The 19,979-nt window shown below is 39.9% G+C and overlaps 1 protein-coding gene across 3 annotated transcripts in view; it reads left to right on the top strand.

Moving 5' to 3' along the window:
* Positions 1-18,718, top strand: part of asb7 (ankyrin repeat and SOCS box containing 7) — a 71,304-nt gene extending 52,586 nt beyond the window's left edge. For 2 of the 3 annotated variants that reach the window (XM_048563079.2, XM_048563081.2), the window contains exons 4-5: positions 9,671-10,276; positions 14,539-18,718. In XM_048563079.2, the coding sequence (XP_048419036.1) occupies positions 9,671-10,276; positions 14,539-14,678 (746 nt within the window). In that variant the 3' untranslated portion in view covers positions 14,679-18,718. The remainder of the gene's footprint in view (positions 1-9,670; positions 10,277-14,538) is intronic. The other variant, XM_048563082.1, reaches the window with a different exon arrangement.
* The last annotated feature ends 1,261 nt before the right edge of the window (positions 18,719-19,979 follow it).

Here is a 19,979-nt window from a genome sequence, read left to right as displayed (position 1 = left end):
ATCCCTCGATTTCCTGTTCATGTCTGTCTAAATGTCGTCGTATTTGCTTATTCCACCTCCCCTGTCAGTGTATTACGTGCACCTACTACCCTCTGTTTAAAAAAACCACTTGCATGGCACATCGCCTTTCAATTTCTCTCTTGCACTTCAATACTAGGAGACAGAGATTTAGACCTTTCCAGCCTGGGAAAAGGACCTGACTGTCCACCCTATCCATGCCTCTCAGTTTTGCACACAGCAAATCTTGTTGTAACCAGCACTCTTGATAAACCGGCATACATTATATACCTCACATACCAAGATCTAATACAATGCCCAAGTATTTATGTTGTAAATAAAATATAACCATGATGTGCATACCTTCTGTGTTCTGTCATTATTACTTACTGTACGTTTTTACATTGATTTTAGGAGGTATGTTGATGCTTTTACATAGATTTTTTTGATGGATGTTGAAGTTGCAAAGTTTTGCCTGGTCAGTGTTTACTATGGTTATGCATACCTCAGCCTCTGACAAGCCACGTTTATCCGACTTCTTGTAGCTAATACACTCCAATCCAGGCAACATCCTGTTAAAGATAATATAAAGTGTGAAGCTGGATGAACACAGCAGGCCAAGCAGCGTCTCAGGAGCACAAAATCTGACGTTTTGGGCCTAGACCCTTCATCAGAGAGGGGGATGAGGAGAGGTTCTGGAATAAATAGGGAGAGGGGGGAGGCAGACCGAAGATGGAGAGAAAAGAAGATAGGTGGAGAGGGGAGTATAGGTGGGGAGGTAGGGAGGGGATAGGTCAGTCCAGGGAAGACGGACAGGTCAAGGAGGTGGGATGAGGTTAGTAGGTAGGAAATGGAGGTGCGGCTTGAGGTGGGAGGAAGGGATGGGTGAGAGGAAGAACAGGTTAGGGAGGCCGAGACAGGCTGGGCTGGTTTTGGGATGCAGTGGGGGACAGGGATGAGCTGGGCTGGTTGTATGATGCAGTGGGGGGAGGGGATGAACTGGGCTGGTTTTGGGATGCAGTGGGGGAAGGGGAGATTTTGAAGCTGAAAACCTCATTTGTACAGTCTCCTAAACCTCCATACCTACTGTATGGTGATCGGAACTACACAATACTCCACATGCGGCTGAACTAAAGTTTTAAACAGTTGCCAGTCTTTATACTAAGTGCCCCAACTGATGAGGGCAAGAATACTGCACTCCTCCTTTACTGCCTTATTTGCTTGTGTTGCTACTTTCAGGGAACTATGGAGTTAAACTCCAAGGTCTCTCTAAATATCAAAACCATGGGTCCTGCCATTTATTGTTCAGTTTCCGTTTGCATTTGATCTCCCAAAATGCATCACCTCACACTTGCCCAGATTAAGCTAGCTGCCATTTCTCTGCCCAACTTTCCAATTGATCTGTATCCTGCTGTATACTACTACATTATCCACAATGCCACCAATTTATTAATCAGACTGCTCACATTTTCATGGAATCATTTTTACAAACAAAAGAGGTCCCAGAGCTGATCTGTGCGGAACACCACTAGTTACAGACCTCTAGTCAGCTACCTTTTGTAACCAAGCCAATTTTGTATCCAATTTACCAATTCACTGTGGATTCCATGTGACTTAATCTTCTGGACTTGCCTATCATGAGAAGCCTTAAAATGCTTTATTAAAAGTCCATGAAGACAACGTCCACTGCTGTATCCTCATTAATCATCATTGTAATTTCCTTAAAAAACTCAATCAAATTTGAGAGACATGATTTCCCCTGAACAAAACCATGCTGACTATCCCGAATAAGTCAATTATTTTCCAAATGCAAGTAAATCCTATCCCTAAGCAGCTTCTCCTATAATTTCCCTACCAATGATGTAAGACTTACTGGTCTATAATTTCCTACATTACCTTGGTTGCTTTCCTTAAACAAAGGAACAACATTGGTTATTCTCCCATCTTCTGAGACCTTGCTTGTAATTAGAGGATAGAGAGATCTCTGTCAACGCCACAGCAATTTCCCACCTTGCCTCCCTCAGTAAAATGGAATAGATTCCATCAGGCCAAGGTGACTTAATTACCTACATGGTTTTCAAGATACCCAACACTACCACCTTTTTAGCATTGACATGCCCTATAATATCAATATACCCCTCCCTAATCTTACCATCACCCTTTTATTTGAAAATCCCATGCATGCCATTAAATAGGGTGAGCCAGCAGTATGGTATTCCCGTGTGTCCAAATTACGCCAGGCAGTGATCAGGAAAACTTACCCTTAACTGTCTTAACCAATCATTTTCCTTTTAGCCATTTCACCTTACTTAACACTTCTTGGATTTTTCCTTCTTTTATTTTATGCACCACAATGCTTTTTAAAATTTCTTTGTCGTTTCTTGGATTCTTTTAAAAATGGATATTAATTTCAGAGAGCTGATGAAGGGTCTAGGCCCGAAACGTCGGCTTTTGTGCTCCTGAGATGCTGCTTGGCCTGCTGTGTTCATCCAGCCTCACATTTTATTATCTTGGAATTCTCCAGCATCTGCAGTTCCCATTATCTCTATTAATTTCAGAGTTATTTGAGACGTCCTGCCTTGGAGTTGCAAATTTAACTGCTGTACATGTCTGTCTTGTAGATTGAATAATACATTGTTCAAATCTTTTTGCTGTTCTTTTATCCTTCTGTCCCACAACCAATTAAAATTGATTTTGAAATCCTATTTTCCTGCTGCTCGCTGTGTATGTTTGATTACTCTAAAATTGTTGAGCCCACCATTTGACAGTCAAGTCTAGATGTGCAGTTCTAATGATGTATTGTGTCAAGCTCCTGTCTTGCACTGTGGTTATCCATTTGCATTCTATTGCCATGTTTCCATTTCTGATTAATATTGAAGTAATTGATATTAATTATTGCAAAATTTTTAACTTTTCAATGCCTAAAACTTTATCTACTTTTGCCCATGCAGCACAGACTCCAGTTGATGGCCTATAATCCGACTTTTATTTGATGCCAACCAGACTGTTCAGCTTTTTCAGCATGTTAATGATAAACAAAGGATCATGGAGTGCAGTAATTTTTTTTGCAGTAGTTCTTCTTTGTTTGGTTGCCTTCTGGGACAAGGAAACATTTACTGGCTGCTCCTTACATTTTGGTTGCACTTTAGCCCTACATTCCTGATCTGTGGGCACCTCGTGTGGACAGGGTCAGACAGGTCAAAGGGCCTTGTCATGGGTCTGCTGCCAGGTCTGGCCAAAGTGGCTATTAACCGCTTCAGGCAGCAGACAGTGGAGGGGGGGGTTATTACTCCTGAAAATTTGCTGCTATTTTGCGGTTATGTCCATGCTCAGGTGGTTCTGGAGAGGGAGCATACGGTGCTGACCGGTACGACAGAGGTCTATTAGAGCGGCTAGGGTACATCATCACTCCAGAAAATGTTATTTAATTTAGGTTTCCCTTTCTTTAAATAAGTTTCTATGAGCGTTAATTTATATTTTGTTACTGTGTCTCTTGAGGGGTTGTTCAAAGAGCTTTACTTTCAGTTGAAAAGAGTAGGGCGAGCTTTACTTTGTTTCTAACCTTATGCTGCCCCTCTTCAGTAGGTGTTTGATGCAGAGAGCTTTACAGTTTGCTTTCAGTTTAAAATAGAGGGATGTTTGTATCATCTACAGCCATGGGTGAAGTGCCATCTGACTGGAAGGTGCTAATGTTTATTTAATGTTTATTTAAGAAAGGCTGTAAGGAGAAACCTGGGAACTACAGACCAATGAGTATGACATCAATGGTGGATAAGTTGTTGGAGGGGATCCTGACAGGCAGGATTTACATGCATTTGGAGAAGCAAAGACTGATTAGGGATAGTCAACCTGGCTAAGTGCATGGGAAATCATGTCTCACAAACTTGACATTTTTGAGACTAAAAGGATAGATCAGGGCAGAGCAGTAGACATTGTCAGCATGGACTATGGTAAAGCCTTGGACAGGCATTTCTCTCTTTTTCCGATTGCCTTTATAATCTTCCAGGGATTCATCTGATCCCTGCTCTCTATATCTGACAGATGCATCCTTTTTCTTGACCAAAGCCTCAATTTGTCTAGTCATCCAGCATTCCCTGCACCTCCCAGCCTTGCCCTTCACCCTAACAGGAACATACTGTCTCTGGACTCTTATCTCACTTTTGGATGCTTCCCATTTTATTTTGCGGGATCAGTTGTCGTATTAGCTAAGTGATGGTCATCATAAAATAATTTATTCCATGAGATGCACATTAGAACATTTGAGCCAAAAAGGCAATTATCTTTTTAAGTGAAGGACTGTTTTTATATTAAAAACTTGTAGGCCTGTTCATTTTGCGTGTTTTGTTCATGAAATGTTGTCAGTTCATGTAGGTTGGCGTTGCCGTTTGAGTATTGATGATGACTCATATAGTGTGGGATGACAGTAAAAGGTAATCTAGACTGGGGAAGGACAATATATCCTTTCCTTGAAAGGCCTTCCAGACCCAGTGAATTGACAACCCAACAGGCTTCTTCATTTAATTTTGGTACCAAGCCATTGGGATCAGGTTGGAGGATGTGATGAAAATTAGCGAGGCCTCCATTTCTAATCAAGATCACAGAGATACTATATCAAATGTAAACTGTCTCTCCTGCATAGTCTCAACCTAGCTGCAGACCTTGACTTAGTGATCACACCACATGCTCTCCACATCCATGAATTGGCGGAGGAACATCGGTTGTCATTAGCTGTCTAATTATCTAATATAATCTACAATGGTGATTGTTGTTGCTTCGTCCCTGAAGACCCTCATCTCATTGTCATCTGCATGCTTCCTAAGGGGACATCGTTCAAAAACAAAGCATTTGTTCACCGATCATCAGCTTTGCCTCACCAGCAACTCTCTCGACTGTTCCATGATCACTAAATTATCTCATTGCTTGTACTGGTTGAGCAGAAATTTTCTCCATCTAAATATCAAGACAACTGAAATTGATGTTCTCAGTTTACACAACAAATTCTGTCACCTTATTACTTACTCTGTCTTTCTCCCAGCACCTGTCTAACTTTGTAAACTTGAGGCTATCCAAAACTCTGCCCATATCACACTCCTACTTGTTGGTCTGTGTTTCACTTGGACAGCAATACCTGGTTTAAAATTCCCATTATTATTTTCAAATCCCTCCATGACCTTTTGTTTTATATGTCTATGATCACCAGCCTTTCAACCCTCATTGATATCTGTTCTCTTCTAAATCTTGCCTCCCGAGCATTGCTACTCAATTAGTAGTTGTGTGTCATCTGTAACAGCTTCAAGTTCTGCAATAATAGTATAGTAGTTATATCACTGGAATATTACGCAGAAGCTGGGACTAATGATTTGTCTGGTGATTTTTTAACTTTTCATCAGCATCCTCCTTGGTAAAGACAAATAGAAAATAGTCAGTATCTCAACCATACTTTCTGTATGAAAATCAGAAATTTCTAGAGAAACTCAGCAGGTCTGACAGGCCCTGTGGGGAGAGAATAAAGTTACTGTCTCAAGTCTGATGACTTTTTTAGATAACCTTTTTGTCTCCGTGCTTGAATCATCTTTTTGTTTCCTAATCAACCTCATGCCTCCTTTTACCACCGTTTGGCTACTTACGTGTGTGCAGAAAATATTTGAATTAACTTTTGTGTTTTCTAATGCTCTAAGCATCTCTAATACTCTCTTATCTAAGACCATAAGATATCAGAGAAGAATTAGACTGATCATGCCATCAAGCCTGCTCCACATTTGATCATGGCTAATATGTTTCTCAACTCCATTCTTCTGTCTTCTCTCCATAGGCACTTGATTAGTAAGGGAATCAAGAGTTATCTGTCTTTGACTTAAATATACTCAGTAACTTGGTCTCTACAGCCTTCTGCGACAATGATTTCCACAGATTCACACCGTCTGGCTGAAGAAATTCTGCCTCATCTCCGTTCTAAAGGGTCGACCCTTCACTCTGAGGCTGTGCATTCAGGTCTTAGTCTCTCCATCTATTGGAAACGTCTTCCCCACAATCACTATATCCAGCCCCCGCAGTATTCTGTAAGTTTCAAGGAGATGCCCCACCCACTGTGTCTAAACTCCATTGAGTAGTGACCCTCACCCACTACTCACGACAAGCTCTTCATCCCTGGGATCATTCTTTTAAACTACTTCTGGGCCCCCAAAAATGCCAGTACACCTTCCTTAGATACAGGGCCCAAAACCAAATGCTGTCTCACCAGAGCCTTATCCAGCTTCAACAGTACATCTCTGCTGTTGTATTCTAGCTGTTTCAAAATGACTGCTAACATAGTATTTGCTTTCCTAACTGCCAACTGAAGCTGCATGCTAACCATAAGACTTCCATGTCCCTTTGTGTTCGGATTTTCAAGCCTTTCCACATTTAGAAAAATCATCCATGCTTCTATTCTTCCTAGCAAGAGCATAACCTCACATTTTTCCACATTGTATTCCATCTGCCAATTCTTTGCACACTCTTTGAGCCTGTCTAAGTCCTTCCACAGCCTTCCCACTTCCTCAACATTACCTGTCCCTCCACCTGTTTTTGTGTCATCTGCAAACTTAACAACAATGCCCTCAGTATCTTCACCCAGATCATTAACGTATAGTATGACCCCTGCAAAATTCCACTAGTCACGCATTGCCATCCTCGTTCTCGACCTTCTGTCAGCCAGCCAATCCTCTATCCATGTAAGTCCCTTGCCCCTAACATTGTGGCCTTTTATCTTAATTAGTAGCCTCCTGTGCAGCACCTTGTCACAAGCCTTCTAGAAATTCCAAAAGTTTACGTCCACTCGTGCTCCTTTGTCCAATTTGCTAATTACCACCTCAAAGCATTCTATCAGATTTGTCAGGCATGACCTCCCCTTAATGATGCTGTGCTGACTCAGCCCTATTTTGCCACGCACTTGCATGCACTCTGCAATCCCATCATTAATAATGGACTCTAAAATCTTGCCAATGATTGAGGTCAGGCTATTCGGCCTATAGTTTTCTGTCTCCCTCCCTTTAATAGGGGTGTTACATAAGCAGTTTTGTAGTCCGTCTATTCCGGGTGATTCATCCGCCTTCGATCTTTCAGCTTCCCCAGCACCTGCTTAATGATGAGCACTGCTGACCTCTGCACCCCCTCCCCCACCCACTTCTCTCAAAGTACTGGTTTCTTCCGCCTTGAAGACTGATGCAATATTTAGTTCCTCCACCATTTCTTTGCTACTTCTCAGCCTCATTTACTAGTAGTCCACTGTTGCCTTTGTTTACTTTTAGATTTCTTAAAAAAACTGTTAATCTTCATTTTATATTACTAGCTAGTTTATCTTCATATTTCTTTTATTTCCCATGTTATTGCTTTGTTTAGTTATCGTCTGCAGGATTTTAAAGGCTTCCCACAAATCTTCACCAAATTCTTTTCCTGTTTCTTCTCCTTTGAACTTTCCATATTCGGCCTGATTTTCACTTGAGTTATAAGTCTGTTGTGCACCCCTGTGTTGTAGAGTAGGTGCTTTTTTCCCCACATTTGAGAGTTGTGGGTAGCTCTGTCAAGGCTAACAATCATTTCCTAGAGATAATGGGAACTGCAGACGCTGGAGAATCGAAGATAACAAAGTGTGAAGCTGGATGAACACAGCAGACCAAGCAGCATCTCAGGAGCCCAAAAGCTGACATTTTGGGCCTAGCCCCGCTGTGGTGAAGGGTCTAGGCCCGAAACATCAGCTTTTGTGCTCCTGAGATGCTGCTTGGCCTGCTGAGTTCATCCCGCTTCACGCTTTGTTATCTAACAATCATTTCCTCTTCCTTTAGGGGACGTAATGGCCTAGTGGTGTTATCGCTGGACTGATAATGTCTTGGGGACCGGGGTTCAAATCCCACTACAGCAGATGGTGGAATTTGATTTTAGTAAATATCTGGAATTAAGAGTCTAATGATGACCATGAATCCATTGCTGATTGGGGAAAAACCGATCTGGCTCACTAATGTCCTTAAGGGAAAGAAACTGCCATCTTTACCTGTTCTAATCTACGTCTGATTCCAGACCAACAGCAATATGGTTGACTCTTAACTGCCCTCTGGGCAATTAGGGATGGGCAATAAATGCTGCCTCACCAGCCACACCCTTATCCTGTGAATGAATAAAGAAAAAAAATTGTCTGTGAGAACTTACTCATGTGCTGCTGTCTTGAGCTGCTGGTTAACTCAGTGCTGTTACATAGAGTTGCAGGCTATTTAACTTAAAATTTGTTAGTTATGGGCATACCTGTCCAATTTTTGTTCTATCAAGCTGTAATCACTTCTAAAGAATATGCATTGCATGAGATGAGCTGCCCTGCTATCACTATTTATTATACACCAAAGAACTGGCAGAGGGAAAATATTGCCAGCTGCTTACCAGTCCTTTACTTGTGTTGTCACTTCAGGTGTTTTTAAATCCAGTTGCCGAATGTTTATGTCTGGGCAATCCCTTTCATCTCGGTATGCTTCTTTTAGTATGTAAAAATTAGATATAAAAATTGTTTAATCTAAATTGTCAGAGTTAGGTAAACCTGAATGTTTTCCTAGCCTTGTTTAGGCATCTTTGTCCCGTGATGTTGCTTGGCAATTTTTTTTTAAACCTTCTCTAGCTATGCCTTTCAGTTTTCTGCTGCTATAAGGTCTAACTGCTATTGTTCAGTCACTCTCTCCAAGATGGAATTTTATAACGGACACAATTACTAATCCCAATTCCTATTGTATTTCTCGAACTTAATTCTGATTCTTCAGCTACTATGCAGGGATTTGAATTTATCTTTGGATCATTCTCCCAGCCTCTGACTTACTAGTTCAGTAATATGACCACTATGATATTGTACTCTGTACTGTTAGGGTACCTGTATCTACTGGAAGCATGACTGTGTGGACAATGGATAGGGAATGGATCAATCTTGACTGTAATATCATCTCTGGTTGAAAGCCTGCCACACTTATTCTTTTAACGATGAGCGATACTCAAGCGAGCTTTGAAGCTGTCCAGCAAAGATCACTATTGAAAGAAATGTGTTCACGTAGAACGTTATCAAGTTTCAGGATATCCTGGTAAACCATATCAAATGAATCATTGTGTATAATTCTTATTATGTAAACAAGCATGCTAGTTAATTTAGTAGTTTGCTTTTTTTCCAGATCTGACATTGAACTGTAAACAACTAGTTGAGGATACAGACTTCTGTTTACCACCTGACCTGAAAGCTCCAGCACCACAAAGCTGCCTCCGTACTGCTAATTAAGCAGCATATGCTCAAATTATGTGTGATAGTGTTGTTCTGTAGCTCTTATTTTGAGATTGTTATTTGAGAAGAATGAAAGGTATGCTCTTCCTGTTGCAACTTTTCAAATCTATCCTTTGATAGAGTTTGGCGAGGCAAGAATTTGTTAGCCATCCCAAATTGTCCATGAAATGAAAGGCCTGTTCGGCTGCTTGTGGAAGTTAAGAACCAACCATTTGGAGTTAGAGTTCTCTATCCCTGGAAACCATCACTTCAAACCTTTTTTAACTTTACAGTTTTAGAACATGGCCTTTTATTTAAATTAAGTACTGATTCAGTGTTTTTTTTTCCTTCATTTAAAAACAAAAGTCCTGATACTACCATTTTTAATTGTTTTTGATTTTTTTTTTCCAGCTGATCCCACCGTTAAAGATTTAATTGGAGGCTTCACTGCATTGCATTATGCAGCCATGCATGGCCGAGCACGGATTGCAAGGTTGATGTTGGAATCGGAGCATAGACCTGATATTATCAATGCTAAAAGCAATGACGGATGGACTCCTCTCCATGTGGCTGCCCATTATGGCAGAGACTCATTTGTCAGACTGCTGCTGGAATTTAAAGCTGAAGTTGATCCACTCAGTGATAAAGGCACAACTCCACTTCAACTTGCCATTATCAGAGAGCGCTCAAGCTGTGTGAAAATTCTTTTGGATCACAATGCCAACATTGACATTCAGAATGGTTTCCTGCTGCGATATGCAGTTATCAAAAGCAACCACTCATATTGTCGAATGTTTCTTCAAAGAGGTGCAGACACAAACCTTGGCAGGATGGAGGATGGACAAACTCCGTTACACTTGTCTGCACTAAAGGATGACGTACTTTGTGCACGGATGTTACATAACTATGGTGCAGACTGTAACACAAGGAACTATGAGGGACAGACTCCTCTGGCTGTCTCTGTAAGTCTATCTGGAACCAGCAGACCCTGCTTAGATTTCTTACAAGAGGTTACAAGTAAGTCATAGTTTTCTCATTGCTAAGTTTGAAAGCTTGAGGCATCAGGAAACACCACTTCCACTTGTCCTGATTGCCATGTTCTGTATTTAACTAAGACTGCATGGATAAATTAACAAGAAATGTGGAGATTTTTAAAATGCTGCTGAGAATTTTCCATTCGGTCTCTGCGTCCTGCTGTACCTGTACCTTTTTGGCCAGGTCTTCTGATCCTGGCTTCTCCTCAAATGCAGAATGGACAGCTCCGGAATGAATTCCATCATAGTAATGCTCAGGAGTGGGGTGAGAGGAATCTGCACACAGACTCTTCCCAGCACCAGATGCTGTTAAGTATGTGTAAATATTCAGTATGAAGAGATGTGTTTGTGAATGAGTGGCTGGGAATGTGGCCAAAGGTGGCTTTGGGCTTGGGAAGTGAAAGTTCAGGATTAATGTGATAGGACAAGTAGGGAGCGTGGTGTATTGTGGTGTCTGCGGAATAGTCCTTTTATGTAGCTATTTAGGAGTTAGATTTACTGTTCTGGGCGACAGTCTGAAGTTTCTGACTGTAATTTAGTGGAATATTTTGCAGAAGGCCTCTAGCAAAACTGCCCCTTTTTCAATTTCTGGGCAGTTCTCATTGAGAATCTGAAGAAATAAACTTGTGGTGTATGGGGCAGTTGGCAAGGTGGAGGGGGACTGGGATTAGTCGAGTTGCTCTGGCAGATAGCTGACAGGCCAAAAGATGTTCTTGTCTTTTAGTTATTCCATAATTCTAATGCCAAGGAATCTTTTACTTCCCCCTGAACGGGCCGAGAACCTCGGTTTATCAACTTCTCTAAAGGCGGCATCTCTGGCAATTTGGGTGATCGCCACACTGGAGTGTTACCCTTTTATTTGTGCTCCAGTCCTGGATTCAGACTTGAACCTATAACCAATTAACATGCAGTATTTTTGTGTGAAGTGAAGTGAACTTGTATTGATTTTATTCAAGTGCATTTATCTAATACTAATTTGGTCTGCTGTCAGAGGCTGAAGAGATAAAATTCAAGATACACAGGAATACGGTCTACATTGTTGCAACTTTGGTTTACACAATCATACAAATAGCTGTAGGACATCAAGAGTCAACTCCCATAAAACTCATGGGAGGTATTAACATTAATGAACCCAAGTAGATATCTGTGGCTTACCTGAATTTGTAACCGGTTTGCTCTTTTTTGACCAATCAGATACTATACCAAACTTGGTATGTTTATTTTCAATTTGTTGGCAAATATCAGTTGGTGCACTGACACTTATTTGGAGACAGCATTGTAAAGCCTATAGATTACCTAAGACTTGTACTATAAATAAAGCCTATTAATTTACCAAAACAGAATAACTTTTCATCTTTTGAAACAAAGCCACGCATGTAAGTGTGCCGTAGAAATGTAATTTATACAAAATATTTGAAGTATTGTTAATTTTAAATCAAATCAAATGTAATTCTTGATCAGCTGGTAAATTGAGCAGAACAGTGGCAGATGAAATTTAAGTGCAAGGTGATACATTTTGGGAGGCCTAATAGGGGAAGTATAGACTCAATGAATGGTAGGTGCCTAGGCGGTACAGAGGAACAAAGTATCTTGGTGTACATGTCCATAGATCCCTCAAAATGTGAACATAGTAGATAAGGTAGTGAAGATGGTAAATGGGATGCCTGCTGGGGCGTAGAATGTAGGTGCAAGGAAGTTTTCATGGTGTTATCGGAAGGACATCATTGCAGAGGAGAGTGAGAAGTGGAGATTCATTGGGATGTTTTATAGGATGTTCTGCCTCCATTTTGAGGAGAGACTGACTACTCTGGATTTGTTTTCCTTTGAACAGAAGAGACTGAGGAAACATCTGATTACAGTTTTCAGAGGTGTAGTTTGGGTAGACCATGAGAATCTTTTTCCTCATGGCAAACATGCCTGAGACAAGAGGGCATAATTTTAAGGTGAGAGGTGGTTTAGAGGAGATTTGAGAGGAAAGAAAAAAAAATCGCCTGCAGGGTGGTTGAAATACAGAATGCACTGCCTGAGAGAGTGGTAGAGACAGGTACTCTTGCAAGATTTAAGAAGCGCCTGGATGAGCATTTAAAACGTCGGCATTGTAGATTATGGACCAAGTGCAGGTAAATGGTTGTATTATAGATTGTTGTTTCTTGGTTGGCATAGACATGGTGGGCTGAAGGACATGTTTCTTAGCTGCATGACTTAACGACTCTGTAAATGTGTGACACTTTAAAATGATTTTTAAGAAAAGAAAACCTCCTGGGCTGGCCTTTATACAAGTGAATTGGCAGTCCCAACCTCAATGAATGCTGCAGATGACATTCAAGCATGTGGTTCATGCTCTGATACTTGCATGAAGAAGCTGTTCAAGAGAATAGAACACATCCACAAAAGCTTCTAATAATCTATCAAAATAGATTAAAGTTACTGATTCTGTTCACGAATTCTGTTTATTCCGATCTTCCTTTCATCTAATTATTGTCTCAGTCCTAATTGCAGAAATGTTGCAATGCAGAAGGAGGCCGTTCTGCATCTGCACCAGATCTGTTACCTTGTGACAATCTTTTTTCCCAGATCCGTCCATAGCATTTCTGTCTAAATAATCATCAATGCCCTCTTGAATGCCTGAGTTGAACCTGCCACCAATGCATTCCATGCCCTAACTACTCACTGTGTGAAAAGCTCTGTCTCACATTATCCTTGCTTTGTTTGCACATCACTTTAAATTCATGCCCTCTTACCGTTTTATTCCTCTACAAGCAGGAACAGTATCATCTCATCTATCCTGTCTGTGATATTGAAAGCAACCTCAAATCAAATCTCCTCTTAATTATCTTCTCTCCAAGGAGAACAGTTCCAATCTCAATCTATCCTTGCAATTGAAATTCTTCATTCCTGGAACTGTTTTCACAAATCATTTGTATTCTCCCGAAGAAGTCACCTCTTTCCTACAAGGTGGCATCTATAATGTACACAGTAATCTGGGTGAGGTCCAACAAGTATTCTGTACAAGTTAAACATCACTTCTTCCTTGCTGTTGACTCTCTGCCCCTGTTAGTAAAGCTGAGAACACTAAACGTTTTATTTACTGCTGTCTTCACCTGTCGTATGGTAACAATCTGTTCACATTTACACCCAGGTCTCTCTGACCCTGCACTGCCTTTAGAATGGTGCCCTATTTTATAGTGCCTTTTAATGTTCCTCCAGCCAAAATGCATCATCGTAAGCACTGAAGCTCATATGGCCTTAGAGTTCCACATTCTGCTCCTTGCAGTCTACAATTCTTCAAAGTTTACTGTCACCTGCAAACTTCTAAGTTTTTCCCTGTACACCAAGATCCAGATATATGTATATATAAAAATATAAATAAGAATAAGCAAGAGTCCTAGTATCAAGCCCTGAGAATTCCACTATGAGCCTTCCTCCAACCTAAAAAATATCCATTGACCATTACTGTATTTTCTATCACTCAAGCAGTTTTGTATCCATGTTCCTACTATCTCTTTCATCGCAAATGTGTTGTGTGGTGCTGTGTCAAACGCCTCTGTAAATCCATGTCAATGGTGTTATACTCATCAACCCTTTCCTCTTCAGTAAACTTCAATTTAAATACATTTCCCTTTAGAAATCCACGCTGACTCTTCCTAATCAATTTTTTCCCCCAAAGTGATGACTCATTCTAATATGAAAAATTGCTTCTCAACATTTCCCCACAACCAAAGTTTAACTGGTCTGTAATTGCGTATATTATCTTCATAATCTTTATCGGATAAGGTCATACTGCTTGCAATTCTGCAGTCTTATGGCAACTTCTCCAGTCCAGGGAATACTAACAGATTATGGCCATTGCCTCCACAATTTCTACCCCCACAATTTCTACCCTTATTCCTTCAAAATCCTGTTACAATATGAGCATGAAACAAGAAAAAGAACAACAATCCATATCTTCAAATTTGCTCTAGAAAATGGACCCTTAAACATCCGCAAAGGTGCAATTAAATGTGAAATTTAGTCCAATTTATTATTTAATACCGAATCAATGGCCACTAGTTTGGTAAATATTTAAAACTGCTGTTAAATATTAGACATCATCCTGATATATACATACGGCCAACTGATACAACCTGTCCTCTAACCTCGGCCAAAGAAAGCAAACATTTCAATTTACCTCCATAACATTAGGTCAACTGATCTTTAACACATGTCATGGGACATTGGTGTAATGGTTTTTTTTGCCCCCTCTAGGACAGCCTCGAAGTTTACAAGATCTGTGCCGAATTAGGATTCGTCAGTGTATTGGCCTTCAAAATTTGAAAGGACTGGATGAACTTCCTCTTGCAAAAGTCATGAAAGACTATTTGAAGCACAAGTTTGATGACATTTGAATGTTGAAAGTTCCACTCTTGAGGGTTTGAAGTAGGTGCTGCCTTGCCCCAAGTACATCCTATGCAATTCCCGATTTGAAATTTAAAGTCAATACGGGTATCATTATTTCTCCGAATTTAACAATTCCGTCTTATTGAGCATAATACTGGCCTGCTCTGGGAAGATCTGTGTTCACTTCCAAAAACAGTTCCAAGCTGATATACTTAACTGCCTGAGTTGGCAGCGTCTGTTCAGCTTGACTTCTGTTCCAATATAATGTTCAATTATTTTAACTTACTGCAAAATTCAATGAGCTGGAACAGGTAACATTTGAATGATGAAGGTTACAGAACAAGAGTGAATGAAGCAATTCTGTTTGAAAATATCCAAGAACATGTTACTCTGTTAGTTACTCTTACTCTGTATCAAGATGGATACAAGTTAAATGTTTCAAATCGAAATGAAAACAAAAGCTAGAAATGCAGAGCAGGTCATTCAGAATCTGTGATTAGGACGGAAAGTTGGCATTTTGTCCCAATGTCTTTCATGAGAATTGAAAAATGATAGAAATGGAAAATACTGGAGATGCACAGCAGGTCAGGCAGCAGAGGTGAAGAAACAAGCAGAATTCGTGTTTCAGATCAATGACCTTTTATTAGAACTGGAAAAAGATACAATGGATTTTAAGAATGAATTGAGGATAAGTAGGGGGAGTTTAAAATAAATACAAAAATGAGAATCATCCCCTATATTAATTTCAGGAAAATTAGGGTATGGAAAGGGGTAACAACAAGCAGCCCAACAAACTCTGAAAGTACCAGTGTAATGAATGAGTTACATTTTGCATTATTTCAGCCAAGTGAAAGATAGAACTGTTGAGGAAGGATGTGTGAATGACTAAAGCAGTAAGGGAGATAAAGAAACAGATTATGGGAGAGGTACCTTGACTGAGATGGCCATCTAACAAATATTCCACTGGTTCCTTTCTTCATTCCTTTCCCTTCCTCTTTACTAATTAATATGTTCATCCAATTTTGTTTCTCTGTTCTGATACATGTAATAGCTTAACATGTCTGCCACATCTAAGCTTTTGTATTTTGTCAAGAAACAAAATTTAAAGGTGCTAACGTGATTTGGGCTTTTATTGCAGTATTCACTGAACTTTTGTCTTGTCTTTTCCACCCCTTCCAAAACTTAATGTTGCCCTTCACTGTAATGCTCTGCTGTATTGTCTGTGATGCTTGCACAGTGGAGGTACTAAGTTATTGTAGATGCTTTGAACTTAGAAATATTGTTTAGGAGATGGAGGGAAAGCTAACCAGCATGTATATCATAATCAGATTTTCATATAAGTAAATCTGTTCATTCAACCTTGTTTTTTTCCTTGGTGCCTTCTCAGCAGTTTGTCTGTTAACTAGTATACCTTCTGTGTTACTATCTTACTCTTATCCATGCCTGGCTCTAGAATTGACATTTTCCATTCTGTCTGCACCAGGGCCTCATTAACTTGATCTACATTATAAGCTGACCACTATGCTGTGGTGTGATGTGTGCAGCCAGTTCATTGTTCCTTCTGTTCTTTAAGCATACAACCAACATCCATTGCAGCAGGACTGAAGACAGACCAGTGTAAGTGAGTCATTCTTTTGATGTCCACCAAATATTTGTCCTTAAGAGGTATTTCAAAGTAGAAGTATCCTAAAAGCTATACAAAATTCTGGAGTTGTATTCAACCTATGTTCTATATGTTTTGTTAGCATCAAATTTTAAGCAGAACATTTAGTAGTTCTCATTATGTACTAAACAGATCTCTGGCAATTGAATTTCCTAACTATTTGGAAACTTTTAGCAAGAATTGTTAATTGATATTTGATTACATGAGATTAACAGTTATGTTTTTAAAAAGCTATTTCGTAGCTTATCCTGTAATTTTAAGAAGAACGTGACAGAACAACAAAGCTGGGCAATATTTGAGGTAATATGAGGTCCGTATGGATTTCCTTTCTTTGGATTGCTGCCTTGTTGCACTTGAGAGACTTGAGTATTCTGTTGATCCCAAGAGCAATGCTGACAGGGGTAGTGGAGGGCACAGTTAAGACAGGTGCCCCAAATGATTAGCAACTGTAACATGGTGGCTGAGGCTAAGAAATTGTAGTCAGTTAGAAATCAGAATCCACTGACAAAATAGGAAGGCCCTAGATTCCTGTTTGTTCTCTTAGCCACTGTTACCTCTGTTCACTTAGACTTTAATAAGAGAATTAGGGTTGGTCAGCAGAGAAAATCCAATCAGATGAGGCATTTGGGTTGAAGTGTCAATAGATAAATAATAAACATTCTATATTAGAGTAGAATAAACTGTTAAGCAATTAATATGGAGAGACTGATCCAGATTTGAGTCTGTTTTGCTTAAGAAGTAATCAACAGTGCAGTTAAATGTTTCAGCCGGATACCAGGGAGCAGGTTACTGTTCTCCCAGGCTGGCAATGTTCGATTATTGGCCCACTGTTTTTGTCTCCCTTTCTGTCCTTTGTTTCCTTCCATCCTCAGTAAAGTAAAATGTGGTATGCAATGGGACTTGCTTAGTGTTTCAAATTTAATGAAACAATAGCTATGACTCAACACTGTAGGTTACAACAGTTGTTATGCGCTAAAGTAAGAATGTGCTTTAGCCAAAAAGATGTAAGAGACACTTCATACTTGTTGTTTGCCAATTCTGTGAGGCCTGTTTATATTTGAATTTATAGGTGGTGCCATAACAAAGCTGCTATGGTCCATGTTCTCCTTTCTTGCTCAGGTAATAATATGATCAGAAGTAGTGCTGAATGTTTACTAATCCTGTACAATGACATTCTTCTTCACAGATATAAGTAATTTCAATTTATTCATAACCATAAACACTTGTTTTCAGTAGCTTGTTGGCAATAGCTATGACGTGCTGCACTATAATAATTAACGGTCCCTGGTGAATGAATCAGAATTGAGTATGTCTCTGCATGTTGCCTTTGCAAAAGGCAGCAACTTCTAATATCATGCAGATAAGTGCATCAGAGCTACAGGCATTAGTGGTCAAAGCATCAGTGTCTGTCTGGCACATCTCTCCCTGGTCAAAAACCTGAATATTCCTCTTCACTGACTTACAAATAAAATGAACAAATAAATGAACAAGTCTTGGAGCTACAGCCCTGTAGAAATCCATAATTTTGTTTTACTCAACATTTTGAAAAAATAAAATACAATTTAAAGCTGAATTTGTTTCTGATCATTTCTTTCAGATAGCACTAATATATTTGATAGGAATACAAGTAATCAGGAGTATTTAACTGCATTTATTGCTATTGTGAGAAAGATATTGGGCAATGTTCTTGGTGGCTAACTTGTATTTTGTCTTGGCCTTGGCCTTGCCCTTGCTTAATCCGAAACCTACTGTTTTCTGCCCATAGCAGCCTATTCTCCAGCCAACTCTAGAGTTTGTTAATGCCCTTTGAAGCTACAGTGCATTTTCTTTGGCTGGGACATTTAGTTGATGTTGAGGTAGCACATTGTAGTGAAGGCTAACTGCTATCAAGACGTGTTGGCGTTCTTCATGTCTTGAAAGCTTGAGAACTATTTCTCTCCATCCCTACCCCTCTTTCTCTCTCTTTCTTTCTCTCTCTACCATGTGCAAGGAATTTTAGTAAGTGGCCTTTTGAGTGAAATAGACAAACCTATCAGAGTTGAACAACCTTGAAGACAATATTTCATCTTCCAGTCTTGTGGGTTGGGATCCAATCCTTTAGTGAGTACAGAGGTATATAAACATTTTTTTTTTTAAAGCTAGTAAGCTGTGATGCAAAGGGATCATAGATGTTATTTTGTACATTTTTCATCTTAACTTGAAATACCAAAGAGAAACTAAGATCTTAAAAGAATTCGTTGGATGAATTTTTGTTTGTACAGTTTTATAAACTGGTGATGTATCAACTGAACTATTTAATGTTTAATGACAATGGACCACTGATTTTTTGTAAATGTTTTGTGTTCTAAATGTCAACAGATTAATACATTTTTAGAGTTATTTAAATGCCACAATTCAATAAAATATTTCCTAAGTGTTACACCTGCTGTATTGTCTTTGTTCAGATTTCTACATATTTTGTGTTGTCAATACTAGTTACATTTACACAAAAGCCCTGCTAACCTCATCCTCATGATGTTAAGGTGCTTCTTTGAAACATAGCGTATCACTGCCAGAAAATAATTTTTAAAAGTAAAGCTGCATTGTAGCAGTGAAGTCCATCAATAATATTTGTGAACTTGCAGCAGTGTTTACCATCCATAGCGTGCACTGCAGAAATTCACCAAGGCTTCTTTGACAGCACCTTGCAAACCCATCACTGCCACCATCTAGAATTACAGGGGCTGCAGCCATGTGGGAATGCTACCATCTGCAAGTTACTCAGTATCCTGTCTTGGGAATATCATTGTTGCTCCATCCTCCAGCTTTGCTGGGTGACGATCCTGGAGCTGCCTCCCTAATGGCACTGTGGGCGTACTCATGCTAAATGGACTGCAACAGTTCAGGAAAGCAGATCTCTCACCACCACTCAAGAGAAGCACAAATGCTGGACAAGCTAGTGATGCTGTTCACTGCCCTCTGCCCATCCCCAATTGCCCAATAAATGCTGCCTGGTCAGTGATGCCGTTATCCTGTAAATGAATAAAGAAGGAAAAAAAATGATTTTAATACCCACAACCAACTTAAAGGAATAGATTACTATATAGTTGTGAAACTTTTTTAAAAGGGTAGTAATTGTTAGGATGTAACAAATGCGATTGCCAGTTTACACAGTAAGCTCACACAAATGGCAATGAGATAATAACTAGATCATCTGTTAGATGTTAGAGGGATGAATCCCTTGCTCTCTCTAGTGCTGTGGATCTTTTATACCCACCTCAAAAGATGCACAAGACCTTTTTTAATGCCTCATCTGAAAAATGATATCTTAGTCAACATAGCACTAGAGTGGTGGCCTACATTTTGTACAGGAGTCCCTGGGATCTGGATGAATTACTATGTTGGCTACTTAAACAGGTTCATGAAGTGCCTGGAGAGAGCAATGACTGCAGCTTAAAGATTTGTTATTCTGAGCGCGACTTGGAGCTCGGCACCCCTCCTCCTCCTCCCACAACTGTGAGGCGGTTGAGTGTCTCCAGGTTAGATGAAGCACTTTGTCATCTTTAGCCTTTTCCATGCACGCCTGTCTAGTCAAGGATCCTGACCTGAAACATCAAACTTTCCTGCTCTTCGGAGACAAAAACACCCAGGAAGTCATGGTTGAGTT

The sequence above is a fragment of the Stegostoma tigrinum genome, chromosome 33 (genome assembly GCF_030684315.1).
Source record: "Stegostoma tigrinum isolate sSteTig4 chromosome 33, sSteTig4.hap1, whole genome shotgun sequence".
Lineage (NCBI taxonomy): Eukaryota > Metazoa > Chordata > Chondrichthyes > Orectolobiformes > Stegostomatidae > Stegostoma > Stegostoma tigrinum.
The sequence above is the reverse complement of the archived record's forward strand: the minus strand, read 5'-3'. Positions and strand labels throughout refer to the sequence as shown.